Source organism: Alligator mississippiensis, chromosome 1 (genome assembly GCF_030867095.1).
Source record: "Alligator mississippiensis isolate rAllMis1 chromosome 1, rAllMis1, whole genome shotgun sequence".
NCBI classification, from domain to species: Eukaryota; Metazoa; Chordata; order Crocodylia; family Alligatoridae; genus Alligator; species Alligator mississippiensis.
The window spans coordinates 343,270,944-343,295,241 of NC_081824.1; the positions used below are offsets into that span (position 1 = coordinate 343,270,944).

Consider the following 24,298-nt stretch of genomic DNA (forward strand, 5'->3'; position numbering starts at 1 on the left):
TGCATTTACAGAGAGCAATCACATCCCCTCTTAGCTTTTATTATACTACACTAAAATAGTCAAACTATTTTAATTTCCTCTTGCAAAATGAGTTTTCCACTGTCCTGATCATCCAAGTATCTCTTCTCCATTATATCTTTTAGTCTGAACTTGTATTTCTTGAACATACATTAAAACAACTGAACACAGCATTCTAGACAAGGTCTTACCCAATGCCTTGAATTCATTTTAGGATTTTTCTTTTTTTACTGATGCATCATATTTATGACAAAGGATATAGCAAGGTTGAGAACCACTAGTCTAATCTCAAGATACCCCTCTATCAACTGTTACCAACTGTTTGATATAGGAGAAAGAGGAGGGGCCCTTGCACCTGTCAGCCCAATAACCTAGTACAATGGTTCTCAAACTTCTTAGACTCAAAACGTGCATCAGAAAATGTCAGCTCTTAGTTTTCATTTATTTTTTGACTACAGAAAAATAATAAAGCAATTCTTCTGTTGCAAAGAGATCAGGAAGAAAACAGGTCAGAGTGCTATTAATAGATTCCTATTTGAAATCTCTGGGTTTATTTTGTGGATCACGTTTGTACACCTAGAAATGCTAATATTGTTTGGCAACCTTGAAAAGATGTCAAGGCACTGTGGTTGAGAACCACTGAAATAGAAAAAAACCCCTAACAGAACAAAACAAAACAAAAACAAGGCCCCTGGCAGATGTTAGGTAAAATCATGCAATAAATTGTAACACGCCAAACATGGAAGTAACTTATCATGCAATAAAAAGGTAAACCAGCCACAAAGATATTCCATATTTTAAAAAGCACTTAATGTGGACTGTCTTTGTGGATGGTCTGTATCGCACATTAATTTGAACATGTGACATGTATATCTGTTTTCAAAAGTTTACAGGGAGCCTCTCCTTGGTAGTGGGCTGCACCGCTTGAACATGCCAGTGTGGTAGCCTGAGATTGGAACCACACCCCAATTTCACACCCTTTGGACAAGTACACAGGGAATCCAGGATCAGGCAGTTTCCAGTGCCAGGCTCCCCATGAGCCAGCAAAATGAACAGGCATCTGAGCAGCTGTGTTGCATGTGCACATTTAAAAAAACTTCAGCATGCAAGAAGCCCAGGATCAGGTGGCCAGTCTCTGATCCTGGGTTCTCTGCAATCCAGAACCATTTAGGCCCTTGGCATTAATGCGATTGTGAGCTTGGGATCAAAGAAATTGTGCCCATGCGTCCTGCCATACCAGAAAAGGAAGGATTGGGCATAAAATTCCTTTGATCCCAATGGTCCAACTGCCAGAGCAGGGAGCCTGAGATCAGATCTGATGCCAGGTTGTGAAAGGTTAAAAGATTAATTGTTTAACCAATAGGTACAGTGATAACCAGGGATCCTGGCTTTCTCTGATAAAAAAAATTTCCAGTTTTTAGATTAAAAATTAACCCCCAATCCACATTTTTCTGTGATTAAAATGAAACACCACTATTTAGATATCGATAGATAGTGGTGTTTCATTTTAATCACAGAAAAATGTCTATAGATATATATATCTATATATATCGAGAGAGAGAGAGAGAGAGATCTATATCTATCCATCCATCCACACATTTTTTAAAATATGAAAATTGGGATTTTTTTTTTAAATCAAAGGAAAAAAACAGGATCCCTGGTGATAACTGGGGGCACTAAACTAAGTCTGTTAGCTCCCTGAAGGAAGTGGGGGGGGGGGGGGGGGGGGGGGGGGCAGTGAGAAGCCACAGGGTGCCCCAGCAGGAATCAGAAACAGCAGGGCAGGCAAGAGGGAGGGGCTGCCTAATGACTCATCAATTAAGCAATTACCGCTCATTCACAGGTGCTCCCTTTCTCCTAGTGCAGGGCTTCATGTAGACAGTTATTTGGCTGGGCTTGCCACCTCCCCACTTCACCCGGTCAAAGGGCTTCAGAAGAGGCTCCCAGCAGTGGCTGTGTTGGAGCTGTTGTGTTATCGGTTAACTGTTTACCCAATATAATTGGAGGAAGTTATATGATTATTTTTTAAATTATGTTTACAACCCTACTGCATACCAGGATTTATTAAAAAGACATGTGTGCAGCCTAGCTGCATGCTGGCAAGATGAAAGAGTGCTGTGGGAAGTGTAGCACTGGGAACCAATCCCCAATCCTATGCTTCCCACAGCACCTTTTGACGCTCTGGGCATATGGGGAATCTAGGATGAGGGACCTGGCACCCTGAGCCCAGGCTCCTTATGTGTGAGCATGATCAAAGTGTGGCAAGGGAAGCACAGCATCAGGGATCAGTCCTTGATGCTGTGCTTCTGGTGGTACAGGGAGTCCAGGATCTGGCTCCCTAATCCTGGCCTCTCTGCACTGGCAGGCACCTGATGGAATGTGTGTGTCCTGCTATGTACATCTGGCATGGCAGGATGCACAATTTTTTGGATCCAGGATAAAATTAATCAGATCCCACAGCAAGATTAATGTCTGCTGTGGGCCTAACTCATGCATTTCTACACAATTTAAACTAAATTTAATTAATTTAACTTTGATCTAAAATTGCCATTGTTTTCATCATCTTGAGTTTAAAGACAAATTGCAGAACTTCTGGTGATAATGAGCAATTAGCTCAGGAAGCCAGATATGACTTTTGGGAGTTTTAGTGAAGATCTCAGTTTATACTGCTTCAGCTTAGTTTAAAATTAGACAATATCATGTAGTTTGGTAGCATTTTCATCAGTTTAAAATTCCTTAAATTTTTCCCTTTGAAATGAAAATAGTTGAGCCCTGCTTAACTTTTCAAAGATAGAAAATTCCAAAAGGTAAGCTTTTTGTTTCATTGTTAGACCAGGATCATTATACTTCCTCTCCTTTTCTTTCCCTGATTCCCATGTTAAGGAATAACATATTATAGTTTACTACATTATTCAATCTGCACCTTAGATTATAAAGGGCATGTACTGCAGTAAAGGCATTGGGTCCAAAATTTCCAGTGTACCTAAAGCCATAATTCTCAACCAGGATGCCCTAGCATGTTGGGGTGGATTGAGATCCTTTTAAGGGTCCTGTGGGGTGCTGCACAACATTAGCTATGTTAGGTATGAATCTCATGATAAACCCAAAGATTTTAAATAGGAATCCATATTGTTAGAAACATTATGACTTGTTGGGTCCTTTTCCGAGTTCTCTGCAACAGAAGAAATTGCTCTTATTTTTCTGTAATAATAATAAAAAAATAAGAGTGAAAATTCAGAGCTGGGATTTTCCAAGGGGTGCCTTGAATCTATTCAGTAGTGCCCCAAGTCTAAAAAGCTCGAGAACCACTAGCCTAAAAATAAGCTCCTAAATTCTTATTTTGATACCAAAGGCAATGGAGAATGCAGATGTTGAGATTTCTGCAAATTGGTAACTTTGTTTAGGAATTCCTCTTATATGGAATTAAAGGTCTAATTTTAGGAACACAAAGATTCTGATACTATGTTTTATAATTTCTACATATGGTTTATTTCTCATTTGCCTTTGCACTAATACTTTTTGAATGTATTATTTTAACATCCTTACCGTTTAACAAAAAGTATTAGAAACCCCACAGCATCTTAAAAAGAAAAACTAGTTAAATGTCTGTCAAGCGGGACAGTCCTGCGATAGTACTGCGTAACCAATCTGGTGAATCATTCCTGGAACAGAGACTGATGGACTGTCAAATTTTCATTTGGCTGCAACATACAGTGATATTTAATACAAAGATAAAGTGAGGATACTCAGAGTACTCATGGGGAAAGAGGAGGATCTTTTGCAGTGGGTGATAGCCCTGTAAAAAAATATTTTTTAGATTTACCTGAGTAAATCTTATACCATAGTTTATTTCTGCCGAAACAGATTTTCTTTCCTTTTCTGTTCGAACAGGTCTATCGTCCAAGCCACGGCAGAATCTGTAGAGCATTTGTCCTGTTTTTGGACCAAATTCTTTCTGGAGTTTTGCCATTGAAACATACTGTAGATCTCCACAAGTTTTAATTCCCAAAGATGCCAACTTTGATTCCATTGTTCTACCAACTCCTAACAAAAAAAAACCAAAAAACATTTTTGTTCTGTTAAGTCCACATAAATTCAAAGTGTTTATATTTTTAAAGCACTATCTTTTTTTAAAAAAATGCTAAGCTGACTAGCATTTAATTAATTTTCTAAGGAAAAATTAATCACAAAGACAAAATCATATGTCAACCCAGGAACTTTTGCATCTTGGCATTTTGCTTAATCAATACCACGTGCTTAATTTAAGGTGCTACCCTACAGTTAACTGGTATGTGTGTCCCTATTTCAGGGTGAAGTATCAAGACTTTAGCTTGCAGGATAATCCTTCTGTACATCCCCTAGTCAAGGACCATCTTCTGTACTTTGCTTAGTGCTAATAGTTTAATAAGTGTTAAAGAAAGCTGGTACCACATTTTAAGTTTTAAGTCCCCAAAAGTTTTGATACCTTAAACAAAGTGAAAATATAACATACAGAGTATGCTCACAGCTGTATACACATGACTCTACCTATTCACTATAGCTGTTTTGGAATGGGTCGAAACTTATTTCACCAAGCAGTCCTAGCTCAAAGATAAGTGATTCTGGTATTTTAATAGCCTTACTGAGAATTGTAAATATCTATCTCTACTGCATCAAATGAAGCAAGTTATAATATAACATACTTTTTTTTTTAAATAGCAATTTTCATTAATTAGAATGAATTTGTATTTTTATTACCATTGAACTTCAGAAGATTTTAACTTTTAGAATATCTGTTTCACAATTTTAACAGTGCACTAACATGGAAACACATCCATAAACTACCTATTACTAACAAGTAAATAATACCAAAAACCTCTAAAGGACTTCTAAGTTAAATCATATTTGTTTATATACAATATTTTGGAAAATGTACTATAATTAGGTGATGATGGGTAGACAATAAAAAAGTTAGATGAGCTAAAAAATGTATCACATAAATCCTCCTCAAACTTCAGAAACTTAAGAGTGAAGTCAGAACTGTAGTACTACATTAAGTGGCAATTTATGTTTACCAGTATACATTTCAATACATTTTGATACTTCATATTAATTTAAAGTAGTTTATATTAGAACAGCCAGCATGAATCCTCAATTTGCTGCTCACCAACAGGGAGAACTGGTTGAGAATGTGAAGGTGGAAGGTAACTTGGGTAGCACAAAATGATAAGAGTTCAAGATCTTAAGGAAAGGAAGGAGAGCAGCAAAATAAAAGACACTAGACTTCAAAAAAGCAGACTTTAACAAGCTCAGGGAACTGGTGGGCAGGATCCCCTGGGAGGCAAGTCTGAGAGAAAAAGAAGTTAGGTGTACTTTAAACAGTCCACAGTAAGGGTGTAGAAGCAAGTTACCTTGATGCAAAGAAAGAACAGGAAGTGCAGCAGGAGGGTGGCCTGGTTAAGCAACAAATTGAAACTCAAAAAAGAATCCAACAAAAAGGGTAGACAACTGTATTACCACGGAAGAGTTTATAAGTATATCACATAAGCGCAAAGGGAGAAAATCAGGAAGGCCAAGGCATGATCTGAGATGCAACTACTAAGAACATAAAAGGGATTTGATAAATATGTCAGAAGTAAAATGAAGAAAAGGAAAGCACAGCTCCCTTACTAAATGCAGAAGGCAATCTAGTTATGGAAGATACATACAGAAAGCTGAAGTATTTAATATCTTTTTTACTTCAGCTTTCACAAATTAGGTTGACTAGCACATGACAAGTGTTGTTGGCAGCACGAACAAGGGAAGAGGTCAGCAACTAAAAGTAGTGGAAGAAAAGGTTAGGGATTACTTGGAGAAACTGAACATTTTCAAGTTGGCAGGCCTAGACAGGATGTACCGTAGAGTACTGAAATAATTTTAGAGTCACCGGGTCATGGAGAACTCATGGAGAATGGGTGAGGTCATGGTATACTGGAAAAGGGCAAATATAATATCCATCTTTAAAAAAAGGGAGAAAGAAGACTGACTGGTCTGCAGTTTCTTACATCTGACCTTGATACCTGGAAAGATCCTGGAGCAGGTCATCAAGTAATCTATTTCTAGGCACCTTAAGGAAAATAAGGTGACCAGAAACAGCCAGCTTGGATTCATCAAGAGCAAATTACACTTGATCAGCTGGATTAACTTTTACAGAAAGGTGACAGGTTTTGTAGATGGTTGGAAAACAGGGGTGGAACAGCAAGCTTTAGTAAGATTTTTGACATCATCTCCCATGGCATTCTCACTACTAAGCTAAGGAAATACAGACTAGACAGAAGTACTGTAAGGTGGACACCCAACTCATTGAATCATTGTGCTCAATTAGACACCAAGTCTAGTTGGGTTCCTGCAGATTCTGTCCTGAGTCCCTTCAACCTTATTCTACAATTTTATATGCGTGTGTATGCACGTGCACACACACAAACACAAAATGTTATTATAAAATCCTCCTTTCTTCCTTGTACAAAAGAACTGTATATTAGCTTTGTAACAGTCCTAAAACATCAACACAGTCTGAGCAAGGTTAGCAGCTGTATTTTATCAATAATTTCAGGGGCTTGTCTGTCATATATATGTGCATACGTACCAGCAGCATATACAAGGGCAATTATATAGTTACATGATAGAAATCACTTGGGCTTACAAATGTGCAATGCAGTTGTCACAGTTCAACTAGTTTTTCTTAGCCCCCACTGAGAAAGTTCATATGTATTCCTGTCATTTAATGTTTCAGTAAACTTAACTAAAAAACTTTTAGTAAAAAAAAAAAATTCCCTAAAAAAAACACGCCAAATTTACCTGGTGCATCCCCAATGGCTAGATACTGTATATAGATGTCCGACTGTAGTTTCCTTTCCACACTATTCTTTATTCGCTGTTCTAGTCTATTCTTTAATACCACAATTTTGCAGTATCTCCTTTACTTTCCACCCCCATGATTACTACTACTTTTACCTTTTTCTATTTGTCTCCACTCTCCATTTCTCTCTCACTGGCTATTTCCTAACAAATAATAATCACCTATTTATCCCAGTTTCCTGTTGTTCAAATTTACTAGTCATCCCTTTGCCTGTTTTCCCCAATTAAAAAAAAAAATCCCTCAATCTTGACACCAGTTATACTTTGAACAGCAACCTTTCTTTAGCAAGTCTAACTAACCAAACACTGCTAAGTGACAACCATCTGCAACTGTTTTATGCAGTGCATTCTTAACAATAACTTCTCTGTAATAAGCCAGCGTACACTCTGCTTAAAGTTACATGCTAAAACACACAAGCTGCCTAAAATGCTAAACTGAGTTTGTCTCTGCGTCCTTCAAATACGTGGCTAGCTAACATCTTTAGTAAAAAGGATGCTGCTTGTAAAATAAAGTGTAAGAGGATATCGGCAGGAGCATTCCAGATAACAGAAGTATGGACACACAACCCCAAAGCTTATCTTTCTTCTACAGCTCAGATAACTATGAATAATGGACAACTGCATTCATATCAAATTTTGGGAATGTAATTTGACCCACCATTGAAATAATAAGCACCAATTTGTGCATATATCAATGTTGATCTGAAAAATCCCAAAGAAGAATAAATCTATCTTTAAATGTACCTGGAAGACTGGTGACTAGTTGACCTCTGATAAAATCATCTACTTCTTCTGGTTTTAAGTAGTATTGTCCATCTGGTTTTGCTTTACGAGTTGCCATTCTGGCCAGCAGAATATTAGAACCTGTGAAAGAAAACAAATAATTAAGGGATGCCTATGGTGATTTTCACTATCATAAGTAGCATTTTGCAATTCTGAAGATAAGGATGAAGCAAGTGTTGACAAATGTAACCAAATTCTAATCTCATTCCCTGTTTTGTTCATTGCTTCTTCATTCCCTGTTTCCAACGTGTGAACTGGCAGGGTTTGGGGTGAGAGTTAGGAGGACTTTTCTAAAAATAAACTTTGCTCACTACACTTAAAAAACAAAACAAAACCCAACTCTGGTTTCCCTAAGAGTACATTAGTCTTCAATATTATTCTATATGCACACAGAGGTAGATTAATTTCAAATAGCAGAAATTATTTTAAAACTATAAAAATCACAATCATAAATATCATAAAAAAATCATAATATCTCAATATTACGTCATTCAAAAAACAAAAAGAGATGATGTATTTTATGCAAAGGAGGATAAATTGTCAATTTTATTAAAAATGAAGTATTTGATTTAAATTATACTTGAGCCTTCTTATATGCCAAGAAGAAATTCCAGTAATTTAATCATAAAACCAGAATCTGGACACTAGGCACATATTCAGTATTTTCCCCACTTTTTTCCTGCTTTTCTGCTTCATGCCCAACTAAGCCAGGGGCAGGCAAAATATGGCCCGCCAAATGATTTTACCCAGCCCACCACTGCTCCTCTGAGAACTATATCTGTGCCTCTAACCCTTCTCTTTTCCCCATGCCAGACAGCTGTAGCAGCAGCAGCCACTCCCCTCCCCAGGCCACCTGCCCAGTCCCACCCTCTAGGCCCCAGTATAAGCTCCAAGGCAGGGGGCACTGAGCTCCTGGCCAGGCTCCTGCCCAGCGAGGCTGTTTGTGTGTTGCTCCAACCCTGTGCTTGGCAAATTGAAGCTCAGATAAGGTTCTCCCTGCTGGCAGGAGAGTGGGGTGTAGGGGGAAGAGGCCCAGAAGCTGCAGGTTATCTAGGTTTTGCTGGGCCAGGGCCTAAAAGGGGTAGCGGCACTGGTCCTGCGCTATGTTCCCAGGTGCTGACCCAGCTTGTGACAGCTCCCCTAAGTTCCTGAAGTGGCCTTCTGGTCCAAATAATTGCCCACGCCTGAGCTAATCTATAACTCCAAAATGATGTCCTGACACCACTACCACCAGAACTCCTTGCTTTAGAATAAAACAAAATTATGAAAGGTCTGATAAATCACATCATCTAAAGTATAATGTGCCCATCTTTATCCCGCAGGGTAATACTATTTCATATTTTTGGACAACAATGGTGGCAATACATATTTCATGGGCACCAATACAACTGAAACATTCTATTTATGAAACAAAACAAGGGTTCCCATGTTCAATATTTCTTCTGACTGATGGCTCATGTTCTCCCTGATAGTGTTGTCATTCCCATCCCTCTAGCTCAGGGGTCAGCAACCCCCGGCATGCGTGCCGGCATGCTACAGCCAGCCCTGGGTCTGGGTAGCTGCTGCCAGCAATGGAGCCTGGGCTGCTCCCAGAAGGGCTTCCAGAGTCCCAGCTGCCCGCTGGGAGCAGCCCGGGCTCCTGGCTGGTAGCAGCTACCCAGAGCCGGGCCCAGCTGCAGCCAGGAGGCTGAAAACAGCTGCACTGGGCTCTGGAGCCCTGGAATCAGCTGTACTGGCCCATGCACACACGCCTCGGAGCAGGCAGTGAGGGAGGAGCTTGCGGCAGTGCAACCCCGGTCTCTCCCCTGCTCTCAGCACAGAGCTGGTAACTGGGCTCCAGAGCCCGGCACAGCTATTTGTAGCCAGCCTGGGCTCTGGGCAGCTACAGCAAGCAGGCTGCAAACAGCTGTGCCAGGCTCCACAGCTCTAGTGTCAGCTCTGGGCTCATGGCGACTGCACGCACACCTTGGGGCACACAGCAGGGCAGTGCAGCTGCAGCTGCCCAGAGGCCAGGCTGGCTACAAACAGCTGTGCCAGGCTCCAGAGCCCAATCACCAGCTGTGCTAGAAACTGGGGAGAAACCGGGGTTTGCACTGCCTCAGGCCCCTCCCCCACCGCCCACTCCAAGGCATGCGTGCACATGCTGATACAGAGCTAATGCCAGCGCTCTGGAGCCTGGTGCAGCTGTTTGCAGCCTCCCGGCTGCAGCTGACCCCATCTCTGGGTAGCTGCTGCCAGCTGGGAGCCTAGGCTGCTCCCAGCAGGCAGCTGGGATGCTGCAAGCCCTGCTGGGAGCAGCCCAGGCTCCAGCAGCTACCCAGAGCCAGGGTAGCTGCTGACAGCCACAAAACCTGGGCTGGGGGGCAAGGGGCAGCAGGGCAAAGGACACAAGCAGGACATCCTGCCGTGTACCACCTGCCGTCACATTGTTTTTCTGGCATGCTGGCACTCCAGCACCTTCAAGGTAGGCATTGTGGTGTTTTTCGGCACTCTGGCCAAAAAACGCTGCCTACCCCTGCTCTAGCTTATGTAACTATATGGCTACCCTGCGAGTCAGTGACTTTTTTTAATGCACCATCTGTATAGCTTCCCAATAAAGTATTCAGTACTTCTCAGAATCATGACCAAGGTCTTGTCAATACATTTTCACTAGGGTAAATTTAATTGGTTTAGTTTGGCCAGTGGAAACCCCTGAATTTAAACTACACCTATTTCATTGCCTGAAGTTGAACCAAAAAAAGCATATAAGAAACAAGAGCATCTAATCACAATAGATTGCATTGGTTTAACTATATCAGTTTAAATTCACATCTGAGGTTATTTTAGTACATGTAAACAAGGCTTAAATCCTTGAGCATGGGCATACAAGGAAGTTACTGTGAAGTCAATAAGAATTTACTACACAGCAAAACCCTGGGCTCTCTACTGCCACCTTGCAGCAGCTTACCACTCAATGGAAGAAAGGAAAGAGTAAGCCGACAAGCAACTGCCACAGAGAAGTTGCTATACTCTAAACCCACAATACCCACTTACTTTTGGTAATTTGTTCATGCACTCTTACCCTTACCCTTGTGCTCTGCACAAAAATGTTTGGCAGAGCAAGGAACTGTATCCCAGGTTTCTCCCCTCATACATATGTTAGTGCCCTTACCATGGGACCACTCTTCCTCTTTTCTAATTATTTAATTCTGCTTTGATGGTAAATAGATTAAATCCTTATAGCATACCAGTGTGAATTTTAGAAAGCCACTAATCACAAAATTTGTAAAGTTCTCACTTGGAGTACCTGAATGTATTTGTTTTTAGAACAAATATTTGATAGGAAGACTTTTGGTTTTCTATAAGTAATATAAAAACAAATCTGTATAAATAGCTACGTCCAAATATGAAAAGATATTTTTAAAGAAAGCATAAGCATTTTAAATAAGGTTATAAACAGTTCAAATGTCTCAAGGCAAAGTGTGACACGAACATGAATCTGGGGAATTATAGTTAAGTTAATAACAGTAATGAGATAACAAAGAGGACTACCTCCAAAGACTTAGAACAATGGATTTCAACCTGAATCACAAGTGGATTTTAAGTGTCAGAGTATTTATTCCCAGGTTACTCATTACTACAATGCAATTATGAACAAAGAGAAAAAAGAGAAGGAAAAGTGCAAGGAGAGAGAAAAAGGAAGTGCCAAGATCTTTTTAAAGGTATGAAACTATATACTATACCTCTCTTCCAAACATATAGCCTTTGCTTCTTGTCAATAAACTATTCAATAGGAACAGCATGAACACTACCCTTCTTTCATTTTTCAATTTACTTGAAGTGATATAGTAATACAATATAAAATGAATAAAAATATCCTAGAAATGAAATTATACCACATATTCTATAATACAGGAGAAGGTGGGAGCAAAACCCATAGGTAGGTTGCCTAAAGCTTTCCATTATGAAGGATTCTTGAAACCTTTAATATTAATGCATTCCAATGGTAATAGTTCACTTATATCATAAAAGCTTATGTTGTAGCAGTCTTATATAGTTTTGATATACTCAAGGATGGCACGTGACATTTGTAAGCAAATATCAAATGAAGTACTAACCCATCCCAACAGAGGCAGCACATTTAGTCTGGGCTTTGATTTCGGTGCGGATAGTATTTGCAAATTCATCAGGAGTCACTCTGGTCTCTGTAAGGATTTCAGTGATATCTACTAGTGCTTCATCACAACTGACTGCTTCGATGTTATGAGTATAGCTATCAACACAAAGTAAAGGAGGTGAAACAGCAGCAACAGCTCACCATCTGTTAAAACAAATACGTACCAAGTAAAGTCTTCCCTTTGTGGTAGCATCTCCCTGATTATTTATTCTCAATCCCACATAAGGTATACGTTTAAAAATAATATGCCAAGTCACAGTAATGCTACCTTTTAGAACTAGCTTCAATAAAGATCATGATTTTTGAAGAATAGTTGGAGAAGAAAATTTAAATATATTTTCACAGAAAGAGAACTGCCCAAATTTTTCAAGTGCAGATTAATATAAAAAAGTAAATTTTAATGGAAATTATTCCAAAAATTCAGTTCTTGAAACATTTTATTTAAAGAATATTAGTTATCTTGGAAGGGCAGCACCTTCTATACTTATTAACTGAAGCCAGACTCTTCTCCAATTGAAGTCAGTGAAGACACTGACTTCTACAGGACTCATATTGATTGTTTTGCAGGATTTGGCTTCAAGATATTGAGCCATGCAGCTCAGAATACAGTGACTATCTTAGGTTACTTGGTCAACATAAAAAGTTGTACAGAAGATCTAAGATGAGAATGATTTTGAAGGGTAAAAAGGGAAAAACAGGCTTATGAAGATGAAAATACTAAATCAAATATTGGCATCCAGGAAAATGGCAAATGTAAACATGCCTGATGATCTCACTGCAAATAATTATCTGAACAATCAATTTACTTTACCTTGCTAGCATTTCATACAATGTCCGTGCAACTTCTTTGTACGCATTAAAATCATATGGAACTGCTTGAAGATTTGGACATAGCTTTTTTGCCTGGCCAAAAAACATTCCATTCTTTATACCAGCTTGTCTAAAAGCAAATTAAAACAAATAAAAATTCAATGAATTACACAGAACTTGCTTCTGCATAGATCCAAAATATCACATATTTGCAAGATAAATCATTAGAACTTTTCCATTCTGTGATCAGGTAAGCATTAATGTACTTGAGTTAATTCCATCTGGTTATGGTTTAATCTATGAGAAAGTGACCTGCAAATATAATTGTAAGATTGTGCGTGTCAAACATTCATTTGGATGATAATATAGTTGATGTACACATTTTATATTCTGAATAGCCAAGTAAGAGATGTAATTATTAGGAAGTCTTGAAAGTTCCCGGATAACGCACATTAAGTCTTTCTAGACTTTAAGAAGGCCTTTGACACTGACTCTCTCCCCATCCTCATCAATAAATTAAGCGACTGTGGCATTGATGCCTGCACAGTTGGATGGGTAAAAAATTGGCTGATGGGGCACACCCAGAGAGTAGTGGTGGACGGGTTGTACTCAACCTGGCGAGATGTGAGCAGTGGGGTACCCCAGGGCTCAGTCCTCGGGCCTGCACTGTTTAACATCTTCATCAGCAACTTGGATGAGGGGGTGGAAAGCACGCTGTCCAAATTTGCTGATGACACTAAGATGTGGGGTAAAGGTGGACACACTTGAAGGGAGAGAGAGAGAGGCTGCAACTAGATTTAGACAGACTACAGAAGTGGGCAGATGATAATAGGATGGGGTTCAATGTAGACAAATGCAGAGTGCTGCACCTTGGGAGAAGGAATCCACAGCATACATACAGGCTGCGGAGTTCCCTTCTTGAAAGCACGGAGGTGGAAAGGGATCTCAGAGTCATTACTGACTCCAAGATGAACATGAGCCGCCAATGCCAGACCGCAGCCAGCAAGGCCAATCATACCTTGTCACGCATCCAAAGGTGCATCTCAAACCGGTCCAGAGAAGTGATACTCCCCCTCTATGCGACTTTGGTCAGGCTGCAGTTGGAGTACTGAGTCCAGTACTGGGCGCCGCACTTTAAAAGGGATGTGGCCAGCCTGGAGAGGGTTCAGAGGAGGGCCACCCATTTGGTGAGAGGGCAGCAGAACAGGCCCTATGAGCAGAGACTGAGGGACCTGAACCTGTTCAGCCTCAGCAAGAGGAGGCTGAGGGGGGACCTGGTGGCTGCCTACAAACTCATCAGGGGAGATCAACAGCAAACAGGCAGAGCCCTTTTCTCCCCAGCACCACCTGGGGTGACAAGGAACAATGGTAATAAGCTTATGAAGAATAGGTTTAGGTTAGAGATCAGAAGGCAATATTTCAGTTAGGGTGGCCAAAATTTGGAACCAACTTCCCAGGGAAGTGGTCCTTGCCCCTACCTTGGGCAAATTCAAGAGGAGGTTGGACGATCGCCTGTCTGGGGTCTTGTGAACCCAGCATTAATTCCTGCCTGTGGCAGGAGGTCAGGCTAGATGATCTGTTCAGGTCCCTCCTGACCCTAGCTACTATGAAACTATGTCCTGAACATTTATTACTGTTTAAACCAGTCTTTTAAAACCAAAAAAAAAAGCTTATCTCCCATTTCAAATGACAGCGAAACATATACCACATGCCTAACTATACAGTTTTGCTTGAGCACAAAGAAATGTTTATACTAGTATAATATAATACAGATTATATTATTATAATGGAACAACTTCATAAAAATACATAGCGGAATATAAAATAAATTTAAGATGCAAAAGCAAAACTTAATGGAAAAAAAGGTTTTCTGCACAAGTTTTAAAGTAAGTAATTAACTCAGGGATGTTATCTGCAGTAGAAATCATTATCTGTGCCTTTAAGATTTTATTTAAAACAAGCTACTGTTAGCACTTAGTTGTCCCTTTTAAATGTATTCAGGGGATCTAGTCCATAAATTACGTAAGGATGTACCATTAGAATTAGTGACTATGAGAATTAAAGGCCTTAAATTTTGCTTCACCTGATCCAGAATTTCCAGTAATACCAAGCACTTGTTTGGTATTCAGAGAAAAAAAATAAAAAATCAACCTTATAAAAATCAACCACGGCACTGTAGAGCACTCAGAATTTTCTTTAGTGCTCTGGGTCCAACTGAAGTATTGGTTAATTTGTAAATATTAAAAAACAAAAAACAAACAAAAAAAAACACCCACAAAAAAAAAAAACCCCCAAAAACCTAAAAATAACAATTTCCCCCATTTTAGGTTAGCACTTAATGTTTAAGTGCTGAAACAGATTTATATTTTTGTAAATCAAATAGAGATTGATGAGAAAAGTAAGTAGATATTACATTACACTCATTCCCACCTACCTGGCTTCATAACTACAAGATGCAATTTCAGCCATTGACAAAACAGAGAGATCTGAGTCAGCTCCATTCATCTGTGCAGAATCTTGATGGCCCCAGGTTGAGTCCAGTTTATCAGGAACTCTATTTTCTGCTTGAAAAATAATAGTTTATATTGTTTCTATATTACTGTCTTAATGTTTTGAAAGAAGCATATGAACAAAATAAGCATAATAAATTATAATATACTTTTACCATAGTTTCTAAACTAATGAGTAGGCTCTTCACAATAATTTGCATCCTTGTGATTAAGTCAACCAAAAACAAGCAAGAAACACACTCACCCATACATGAATACACCATTAAGGGGTAAGATCTAGGGAGGATCTAAGGAGTGAATTATTGCACTATTGAGAAATAATCATACTTTTTCCACAATATTACCAATCATCCTTCAGAATTCTATTAAATCATACTCTCAGTGAGACAGATTTCAACTAGCTATCAAAGTGGTAAAAATGATTCAGAATCCTCAAGTGTTTTAGTTTTAAAGCTACAGCCATGTCCTATAAACACAATTTTACTAGTATTTCCTTCCTTCAAAAACAATAGTACAGGAATATAGTTTAAACGTAAAACAGCCATTCTACAATGTAACTTATTTTTAACCTCATATTTACAACTCTAATTTCTAGTAATTACTTAATCTAGACAACTAAAAGAAGGGTTTAAGCATCAGATAAAATGCCAAGAACACTTTCAAGCTTAGGATAAGTTAAAAAATAAGCTTTACTAGAGACTAACATCCACAGCTAGCAACTTCACTAACACTTAATTGACAAAAGTTTCAATTACCAACCTCCAATGACTCCCCTATTACGGTTTGAAAGAACCTTTTTATAGTGTATCACCACAAATTTATGTTGGGCCAAAATGAAACAACTACAAATACTCTAATCTCAAACTACTAGCAAAAGGACCATACAGCTCTTCAGTTAATTGTCTAAAACTCCTTTGAACAAACTAATGTGAAGTGATTTAAAGCATCATTGAAGCCAGTTGAGTACCAGACACTTGTATAGAAAAGGTTGATACAGCATACTGGCATCAAGTGAAAACATTCTCTCCTCTATTCTGTTTGGGTTCTAATACTCTGACATCACTGTGATATCCTTACATCTCTATATATACCCATAGGTTCTTAAATATGTATCAGCCAGAAAAATTGGCTAGATTCAGACACCCCAATCAAATACTGAACTATCAAGAAAAGTTAGTTTAAAGAAAGGGTAAAACATACAAGTTAGGTTTAGTTTTCAGTATTGCAGTCTATTTTATACAATACAATAATGTAATAAAAATAAGTAATACTTCCATCTTGCCACAACCTAGTAATGCTACATACTACCAGCAAACTGAGAATTTGCATGTGAAAGAAACGTATGGTGGTATGAGCATATAAAAGTAGTTATCAAGCCAAAGAATGTGTGTTGTAATGAGTAAGCAGGGGTAGAACCTGGCTTATGTGAACAGCTGTCCTTCTATGAAGCTTCTGTTAATTCATTTGTCTTTTTATTTCCTAAATATTAATATTGAGCATGTAAATATTGAGCCTGATTTGCTCAATAAGTTACCTAAGATACCTGAAGCTGCAAATCAGAGCAAAAATAAAATAAAGGTCAGAATGACAAGAATTGTGCCTTCCTGTGCCCTGGCCTGATATGCTGTTTTCATCTTGTCTATCTTCACTGGACTTGCCGACCTTTTCCACAGCGCAGCAGAGCAGATCCCCCCATGAGCTGATGAAGTCACTTCATGTGAAATTCAGGGCAATGCAGAAGAATACATTGTCCTCAATGGAAGGCAAGGTAGAGAACCTCTCATCAAAAGCTGGGAAACTAGACAGGCACATGGTGAATGTGGAGCAACGGATGGAGAAATCAGAGGCCAGGACCCAAGTCTGTGAAAAAGAAATCGCTGAGAATAAATCTGTGACTAATGATGGTTAAAAAAAACTGCTGCTCTAAGAATGAAAAATGGGAAATATTGGGGTTGAGGGACAAAAAAAGAATAAAAATCATCCACATCTTGGACATCGTGGTAGGGAAGGAGACCCCAACCTAGGAATTTTGTGCATATACTAATCCATTAACTTGTGAATATGAATGTTAAAGAAGATACCTATGCAGAGAGGTAATTTCTACCACTCAGGAAGCGTATCTCCAATTTGGAGATACAGGTTGAGAATGATAGCAAAATTTAAAAATAAGTTATACAGTTTTGGATGAATCCAAAAAAGAAAAAGGAAGCATTACTTAAAAGATCCAAGATTCTATTGTTTCTAGGTACTGTATTTGTTTAGCAATGTAGACTAAAACGCAAGAACCAGTATCACTGAAGAAGCAATATGCAAAAAAGAAAGTAGTTGAAGCAGTAGAATTCAGTATCTGGCAAAACTAGGCGATTCACAGGTATTTTTTTCTTTAAATTTGGAACATTATTTCCAATGAGAGTAAGTCCCGGAAAAGTTAAGATCAGAAAACAGCTCAGAAAGCATGAAGCAACAATTCAAACAAATGAAGTGTTCAATGTTGGAGCAGGAGTATTAAAAAATGTGGGGAGGTTAAAAGAACAGTGGGACAAAAATTTACACAAAAATGTGTGTAATGCAGTCAGGGATATGCAACAGCACGCTATTTGGCTTTTTGTGCTTGTAAAACAGATATTTGTTTCATGTGGGTCTATGTGCCTGCTGAACCATGTGTGTGTGTGGCCCATAACACAGTTTATGCTGTGAAGTGCTCCATGTATGCTTTTTAAGATTTTGCAGTGTTAGAATTGCCTAAACAAATTTCAATAACACCTTTTCATTTAATAGTATAAAGTCATGGCCAACCATGTCTTTTTCTACCTGAAAAAGATGACAACCTATGTTTTTATGAGAAGCCAAGCAGAAAATAGTTGTCTCTCTTGATATTTGTTGATAAGTGTCATACATCAAGCCAAAATTAATAAGAGACTTAAAAATGTAATGAACCTTTAACTAGAGAGAGAGAGAGATGCTCAAGAGAGAATTAGGGAAATAAATCCTTTTGCCAAAACTATAGGTTGTACATTCAGACTGCGTATCAAGAAAGAAAGAGCTGCCTGCCTATGGACCAGCCAGTAAGGATGGATGCAAAGTTAAAGGACTGAGCATGTGGACTTTCAGAAAAATCTGCCACAATAGGGAGCACTGAGTTTGTAACACAGTGAAGCTAATGCACAAATTCAACAATCTCTCTTGTTATTTTCAGTATTCTGAGAATACAATGGGTCTCTCACAGAATATGTTCTTCTCAGCAACATTACCTGGATTTTATCTAACCAGCTGACTTTCCAAAACATCTCTAAAATGTAATGTCGTATCAACCTAAAAAATGTTAGTGACTATTTGAAACTGCTGTATTAAATAGTGTTCACAAACTATAGTACAAAAAAACTGAATTCCACATAAACAGTATCTGCCATTATAAATTAGTCTTTGACACAGCATTATGAATCAAGTAGAACTTAAGTTCTGAATGTCCTGAAAGGACTGAAAGATTCCCAAAAAGGCAGGAAAGACAATGGATTCCATAACTTTTACATTCTTCCCCCAGACTGCTAAACTACAGTAAAAGGACAGAGGCATCTATTACTGTAGAGCTCTGTTTTATAAACTCTACATAGTTTATTAGGTTCTTACTGTTAACACTCCAGTAACAATGCACCTGTGGAAGAACTACTCTACCTCATACTCAAGAAAATTACTGTGGTATAAGCTCGAAAAACAGAACTACTTTTTCTTCCTGTTATAAGTTTATAAATATGAAATAAGTTGCCATTCATATCAAGCAAGTTACTTTTTCACACTAAACGCTTTTCAGGCAGTGTAACACAATTTTAATGACCGTCTTATAGTCATTCCTTTTGTTTACTCAAATATACTGCTACTTCAGAACATAAAATCTTTCTGCTGTACTGTAGGAACATAAGAAATTCTCTATAAGCAATAACAGATGCCCTGCTTTTGAGCAGACAAATCTCAATACTGAGGGGACAGAACTTGCTGAAGTCCTCAGGAAATTTCCAGCAATCAAAATTGTAAGGTAACTCATGTTACCTACACAGATATATTGTTCAATTAATTTTTTTAAACTAATGAATTTTGCATTGGTAGCCTACTACTGTTTCTATACTTCTTTTAGACATGAGGAATTTTAGCAACATTTACTTGTCATATTTTGTGCTGGTTCTTGGGTAATATATAGTTACTCAGGTGCACGATAGCACAAAAGGTCTTTATTTTATTTTTCAAACAGGAAATAAACATTCATTGTAGCAATACACTTTATAATTTCATCCCCAATAAAGAGGTAGACAACATTATTTAAAAAATACACCCTTCATCCACAACAAAAAGTAACAGAACGATGGCTAACTATTGTAGGAGCAATTACTCTCTATATATATTACACTAATTGACAGAAACCATTGTCCTGTCAAAAAAATGGCCTTTCACCAGGGAGGAATATCAACTACCTTTTTTGTGGTAGTACTGCAGTTTTAAGAAATCATTTGTTATTTGTACCTGTTTTGCCATTCAGTATCTTGTTCTGGTAATATTGCCGTTCCAGCTGTGGGTTTGCACCAGGACGCAGTGATGCCCTTCCTGCACCTCTGTTACTTGTAACAGCCACTGGTTTTCCTGTGGAAAAGTATTTAAATTAATTGAGAAATCAACACATGTTAAATTTTATTAAATTAGAAAACACCAAGGCAAACAGTGCTAAAGATTCAGCGTTTAATATTTTACATTACTTTTAGGTTTATGGAATCTTCCACCACTAACGAAGCAGCAGCCAAGAAAGTGACGTGCAAGAGTAACATTTTAATTTAATTTGTTACATAACTGTAATAAAAGAGGAAAAACAAAACACTGAGGAAACTGTTAAAAGAAAAATCAGCTACAGTGGCTTAAATACATACAAGTTCGACAGCTTAACTAAAATTCTGATATTCCACCAATTTAAACCATTGCTCCTCATATAATTCATGGAAGCTGAGCATGTCTATTATTTAAGTACACTAAACAAGTGTAAGCCAATAAGAAACATACACAGGCAGTGTTTCATTAATTTTATTAATTTGATGCAATTTAGGATTTGATGCTGCAACAGTACAAGTGAATGCTGAGACTAGACTAATCCTCTGATCATTGTAATCATCTCTGAAACTTTCCATGCTTGCTGTTAGACTGATTTTTAAAATGCTTCAGAATAAACAGTTCAGCCACTTCCATTAACACACACAGAGAACAGGCAGTTTTGAAAATGTTAAAAATCCAGTTTCTTTAGAAGACTCTCCATGCTTTGGAACACAGATTAGAAATGTTGCATAGGGCTAGCCACACACATTCAAAAAGCCCAAGGTGAAATTGGTCAAAGTTACGTAGTTTTCTGCAAGCAGCATAGTTTAGATTCGTAGCAAACAGAACACATGTTTGACCTGTGGGCGGGGGGCAAATCTCAGACCAGGTTCTGCCATTTTTAAACCAGTTTGTGTATACTGAATGTCTGTTCCATTAGGGGTATAGACTGGTTTTCTGTGCCGAGCTTCTCATTACATATACTGTTAAAGTGTAATGTCTGTACCTGGCTTAAGTGTCTGTGACGTACTAATCTAGCCTTAAGAAAATATAGGCTTAAAAAGAGTTGAAAGCCTCAAAACTCACCACCTGCACTGCAGAACTTGCTGAATATCTATACCAAGCATACCAAGTAGCTTCACTGACCCTTTAACATGTCATCACAAGTACAGAGCTCTCTACATGCCACACGCACAGAGCACATTCCCCAATCTCACAACATATTCTATGTTGTAAGCACAGATCAAGAGCTCACACAGTACATGAGCACAGTATCACAATATAGTTGACTGAAAGGAAGATGCACTGGACTAGAAAGTTGACAGTCTTTACAGTGAAAGGCAAGGATATGAGACCTTGCTTTTAGGAGACATTCCCCCCACTTTACAAATGGATAAAAGAAATGTAACTTTTGCTGCAGCCAAAAATAGACTGTACACTCTGTGACAGTCCCAAGAGTAATATAACCACACTGTTTTTCCAGAGTGACTCAGCACAAGCTATACAAGCTGTGGTGTCTGCAACCAATTAAATCACTCCTCACCTGCACAAAGATTAAACAATTCCCAAAATGCTTGCGTTTTCCAGCAAATGTTTATATAAGATACTGATGATAACTGTCTACTGTACCAGAATTAAGGCAAGTCACTACCAACGCTTCTAAGCTGTGCTCAGATAAAGCCAAGACCTCTCTTGGCTGTTTTGGAGTGAGTGAGAACACCCAGTCTTCAACTTCTCAGTTTACCAGGCTGCTGAGACTGGAGAGACACCATTTGCTTCTATATTCTTGTACTGGACTTGAACACTGGAAATGAGATAGCAAGGAAAACTCTACCCCTTGACTGCAGGACACTGAGAAATAAGAACCGGCAATATGAGAGTAATGCTCCTAACAGGCTAAATTACTAGAAGCAGACACTTACAAAATGTTACTTGTTAGCTAGCATATTTTCATGTCTTGAACATGCGACTGGTGACATTAAAAAAAAAAAAAGAAAAAAAAAAAAGAATACTGACCTTTGAGATCTGGCCTATTTCGGATACCCACGGATACAAAGAAGCAATCCATATCCACGTGCATTATACAGCTCTGTGGCTTGGCTGAATTCAAGACAGACACATTACCTAGTATGAAGACATATTAATAGAAAACTTGATCCCTAAAATTTACATATTTTACAGCATTCATATGAGTCAAAGACTGATAGTAAGATGTTTCCAACTCCAAAACAAAGAAGCAATGAAAAGAGGTTCCTGTTACTACCTCTGCCAAAAGATCATTATTAGAATTGTTTAAAGGGCGGAGTGAAGAAGTGCAATACATTATAGAATATCAAATGCAATACAGAAGCACCAGAAACAACAGCCTGGTAAGTTTAAAGACAAAGTGACACATCTACTAAAGTGAGGTATTACACCTCTTATTATCCATTTTGTTTCCCAAATTAATATGTATTACCTTTGTATGACAAGTGTTTTTAGTACATAACAACATAGATTAATAACTAACATACTCAAATGTAAGACTACCTCTATGATTTATAAATGTGTTATAAGTTTCCAGTTATAGAAACTAATTATTGAAGGTCTGCCTTGAATTTGTCCCCCTCCCACTGCTACAGCAGGGAAAACAAGTTGGAAGTAGGTCAGGTAGCACCCCTGCCCTCTGCCCCTCTCCCCCACCCCCAGCTTCTTTACCCTGAAGTCCTTTCCTGCCCTCATTACTGTCAGACCCTGCTCTCCCCAAGCATATGGAAGTAAGAAGCAAATTTGAAAACACTGACCTAGAAATAAACATACCTATAATAACTTGCATTTGAGAAATTACTACAGTTACCCATAGACTTAATTCATCCAGAACTGCTGCAGTTTACTTCTTTTGAAACTGCTACAAGTTTTAGCTTGGGTACTACATACTACACACTTTTAAGTAGCGCTTCTGTACGTACTTGTATATAGTACAAACTATGCATAACATTATAGTTTCATAGCTGGTAGGGTCGGAAGGGACCTAAGCAGATCATCTAGTCCGACCTCCTGCCATGGGCAGGAAAGGATGCTGGGGTCAAAGCCTCCTTCTGAAGACACCCAGGGTAGGGGCGAGCACCAATTCCCTTGGAAGTCAGTTCCAGGTCCTAGCCGCCCTGACTGTGAAGTAGTGTCTCCTGATATCTAGCCTGAATCTACTCTCAGTCAACTTATGCCATTGTTCCTTGTTACCCCCGGTTGTGCTGGGGGTAACAAGGACTCTCCCACTGCCTGCTGGTCCCCCATGGCAAGTTTATAGGCGGCCACCAGATCCCCTCTCAGCCTTCTTTTGTGAAGGCTGAACAGGTTCAGGTCCCGTAGCCTCTCCTCATAGGGCTTGCCCTGTGGCCTAATCATGCAAGTGGCCCTCCTCTGGACCCTTTCGATGCTGTCCACATCCCTCCTGAAGTGCAGTGCCCAGAACCGGAGGCAGTACTCCAACTGCAGCCTGACCAATGTCACAGAGGGGGAGGATCACCTCCTTGGACCTGTTCGTGATGCATCTATGGATGCATGACAAAGCGCGGTTAGCCTTCCTGACTGTGTCCCCACATTGGCAGCCCATGTTCATCTTGGAATCAATAGTGATTCCAAAATCCTTCTTTGCCTCTGCTGGTGAGAAGGGATTTCTCCAGCCTGTAGATATGCTGCTGGTTCTTCCTCCCCAGGTGCAACACCTTGCACTTGTCCATATTGAAACCCATCCTATTCTCATCCGTCCACCTCTGTAACCTGTCCAGATCTAGTTGTAGCCTGTCCTTCTCTTCTAGCGTGCTCACTTCTCCTCACACCTTAGGTGTCATTAGTCCAAACCCAAAAGCCTCATGATTTTTTATATAGTTCACTGGGGTAGGCCCCACCAGTCAAAAGCCTTTCAAGCCATGGTGACCTCATAGATCAACACTGTTCAGTATGTGGGTGTACTTCAGATGTGTGTACTCCCTCCCCTCCAACAACAATAAAAACACAAAACAATGTGCTAATTAGCCCCCCTGCTCATGACTGGAACCAGGTGTTCTTGTCATGAGTCCTGAGATCCTCCAAAAATGTATATATAGATATGGTGCAGGGCAACCTGGTCTGGCTCCACTTCATGGAATACAGGGCCACAACTACTCATATGCGACAGGCTGAGAGGGGGTGACAGATTCTGGGTAAGTTGTTTGGGGCCCCATTCAATGATGTCTACACCAGGCATTTAAGGCCAGTTAAAAATCAGGACTCATTAGAAATGGGAAAGAAAGGCACAGCTCAGTTGTGGGCATGAAGGGGAAGTAAAAATGTATTCAGTGTAGTGGCTCACCATGACTTGAAAAGAGTTGGCACTGAGGCAGACTGCGTGCAATGACCACTACCATAAACCTTATTCAGATGGGTTACACTGACCTATTCTTGTGATAGGTTGCTATTAGTGTTTGCCCCATGTGGTCTATGTGTTTTATAGACATGTTCAGTGTTGGCTGCATTTAAATCAACTTGGTAGTTGGTTTCCATTACTGAGTGCATACTGCTTTTGGCAGCAGTTACACGATATTTTTTGTGAGGTTTC

General features: G+C 39.1%; 1 protein-coding gene across 6 annotated transcripts in view; it reads right to left on the reverse strand.

The window, feature by feature from the left end:
* Positions 1 to 24,298, reverse strand: part of REV1 (REV1 DNA directed polymerase) — a 75,680-nt gene that overhangs the window by 20,855 nt on the left and 30,527 nt on the right. For 3 of the 6 annotated variants that reach the window (XM_019485073.2, XM_019485074.2, XM_006277678.4), the window contains 7 exons: positions 21,739 to 21,846; positions 19,666 to 19,782; positions 15,078 to 15,207; positions 12,645 to 12,773; positions 11,775 to 11,929; positions 7,639 to 7,758; positions 3,842 to 4,062 (listed from right to left, as the gene is read on the reverse strand). In XM_019485073.2, coding sequence (XP_019340618.1) covers positions 3,842 to 4,062; positions 7,639 to 7,758; positions 11,775 to 11,929; positions 12,645 to 12,773; positions 15,078 to 15,207; positions 19,666 to 19,782; positions 21,739 to 21,846 — 980 coding nt within the window. Of the gene's footprint in view, positions 1 to 3,841; positions 4,063 to 7,638; positions 7,759 to 11,774; positions 11,930 to 12,644; positions 12,774 to 15,077; positions 15,208 to 16,815; positions 16,952 to 19,665; positions 19,783 to 21,738; positions 21,847 to 24,298 lie in introns of those variants that run through there. The other 3 variants (XM_006277679.4, XM_014600400.3, XM_019485075.2) reach the window with 3 other exon arrangements.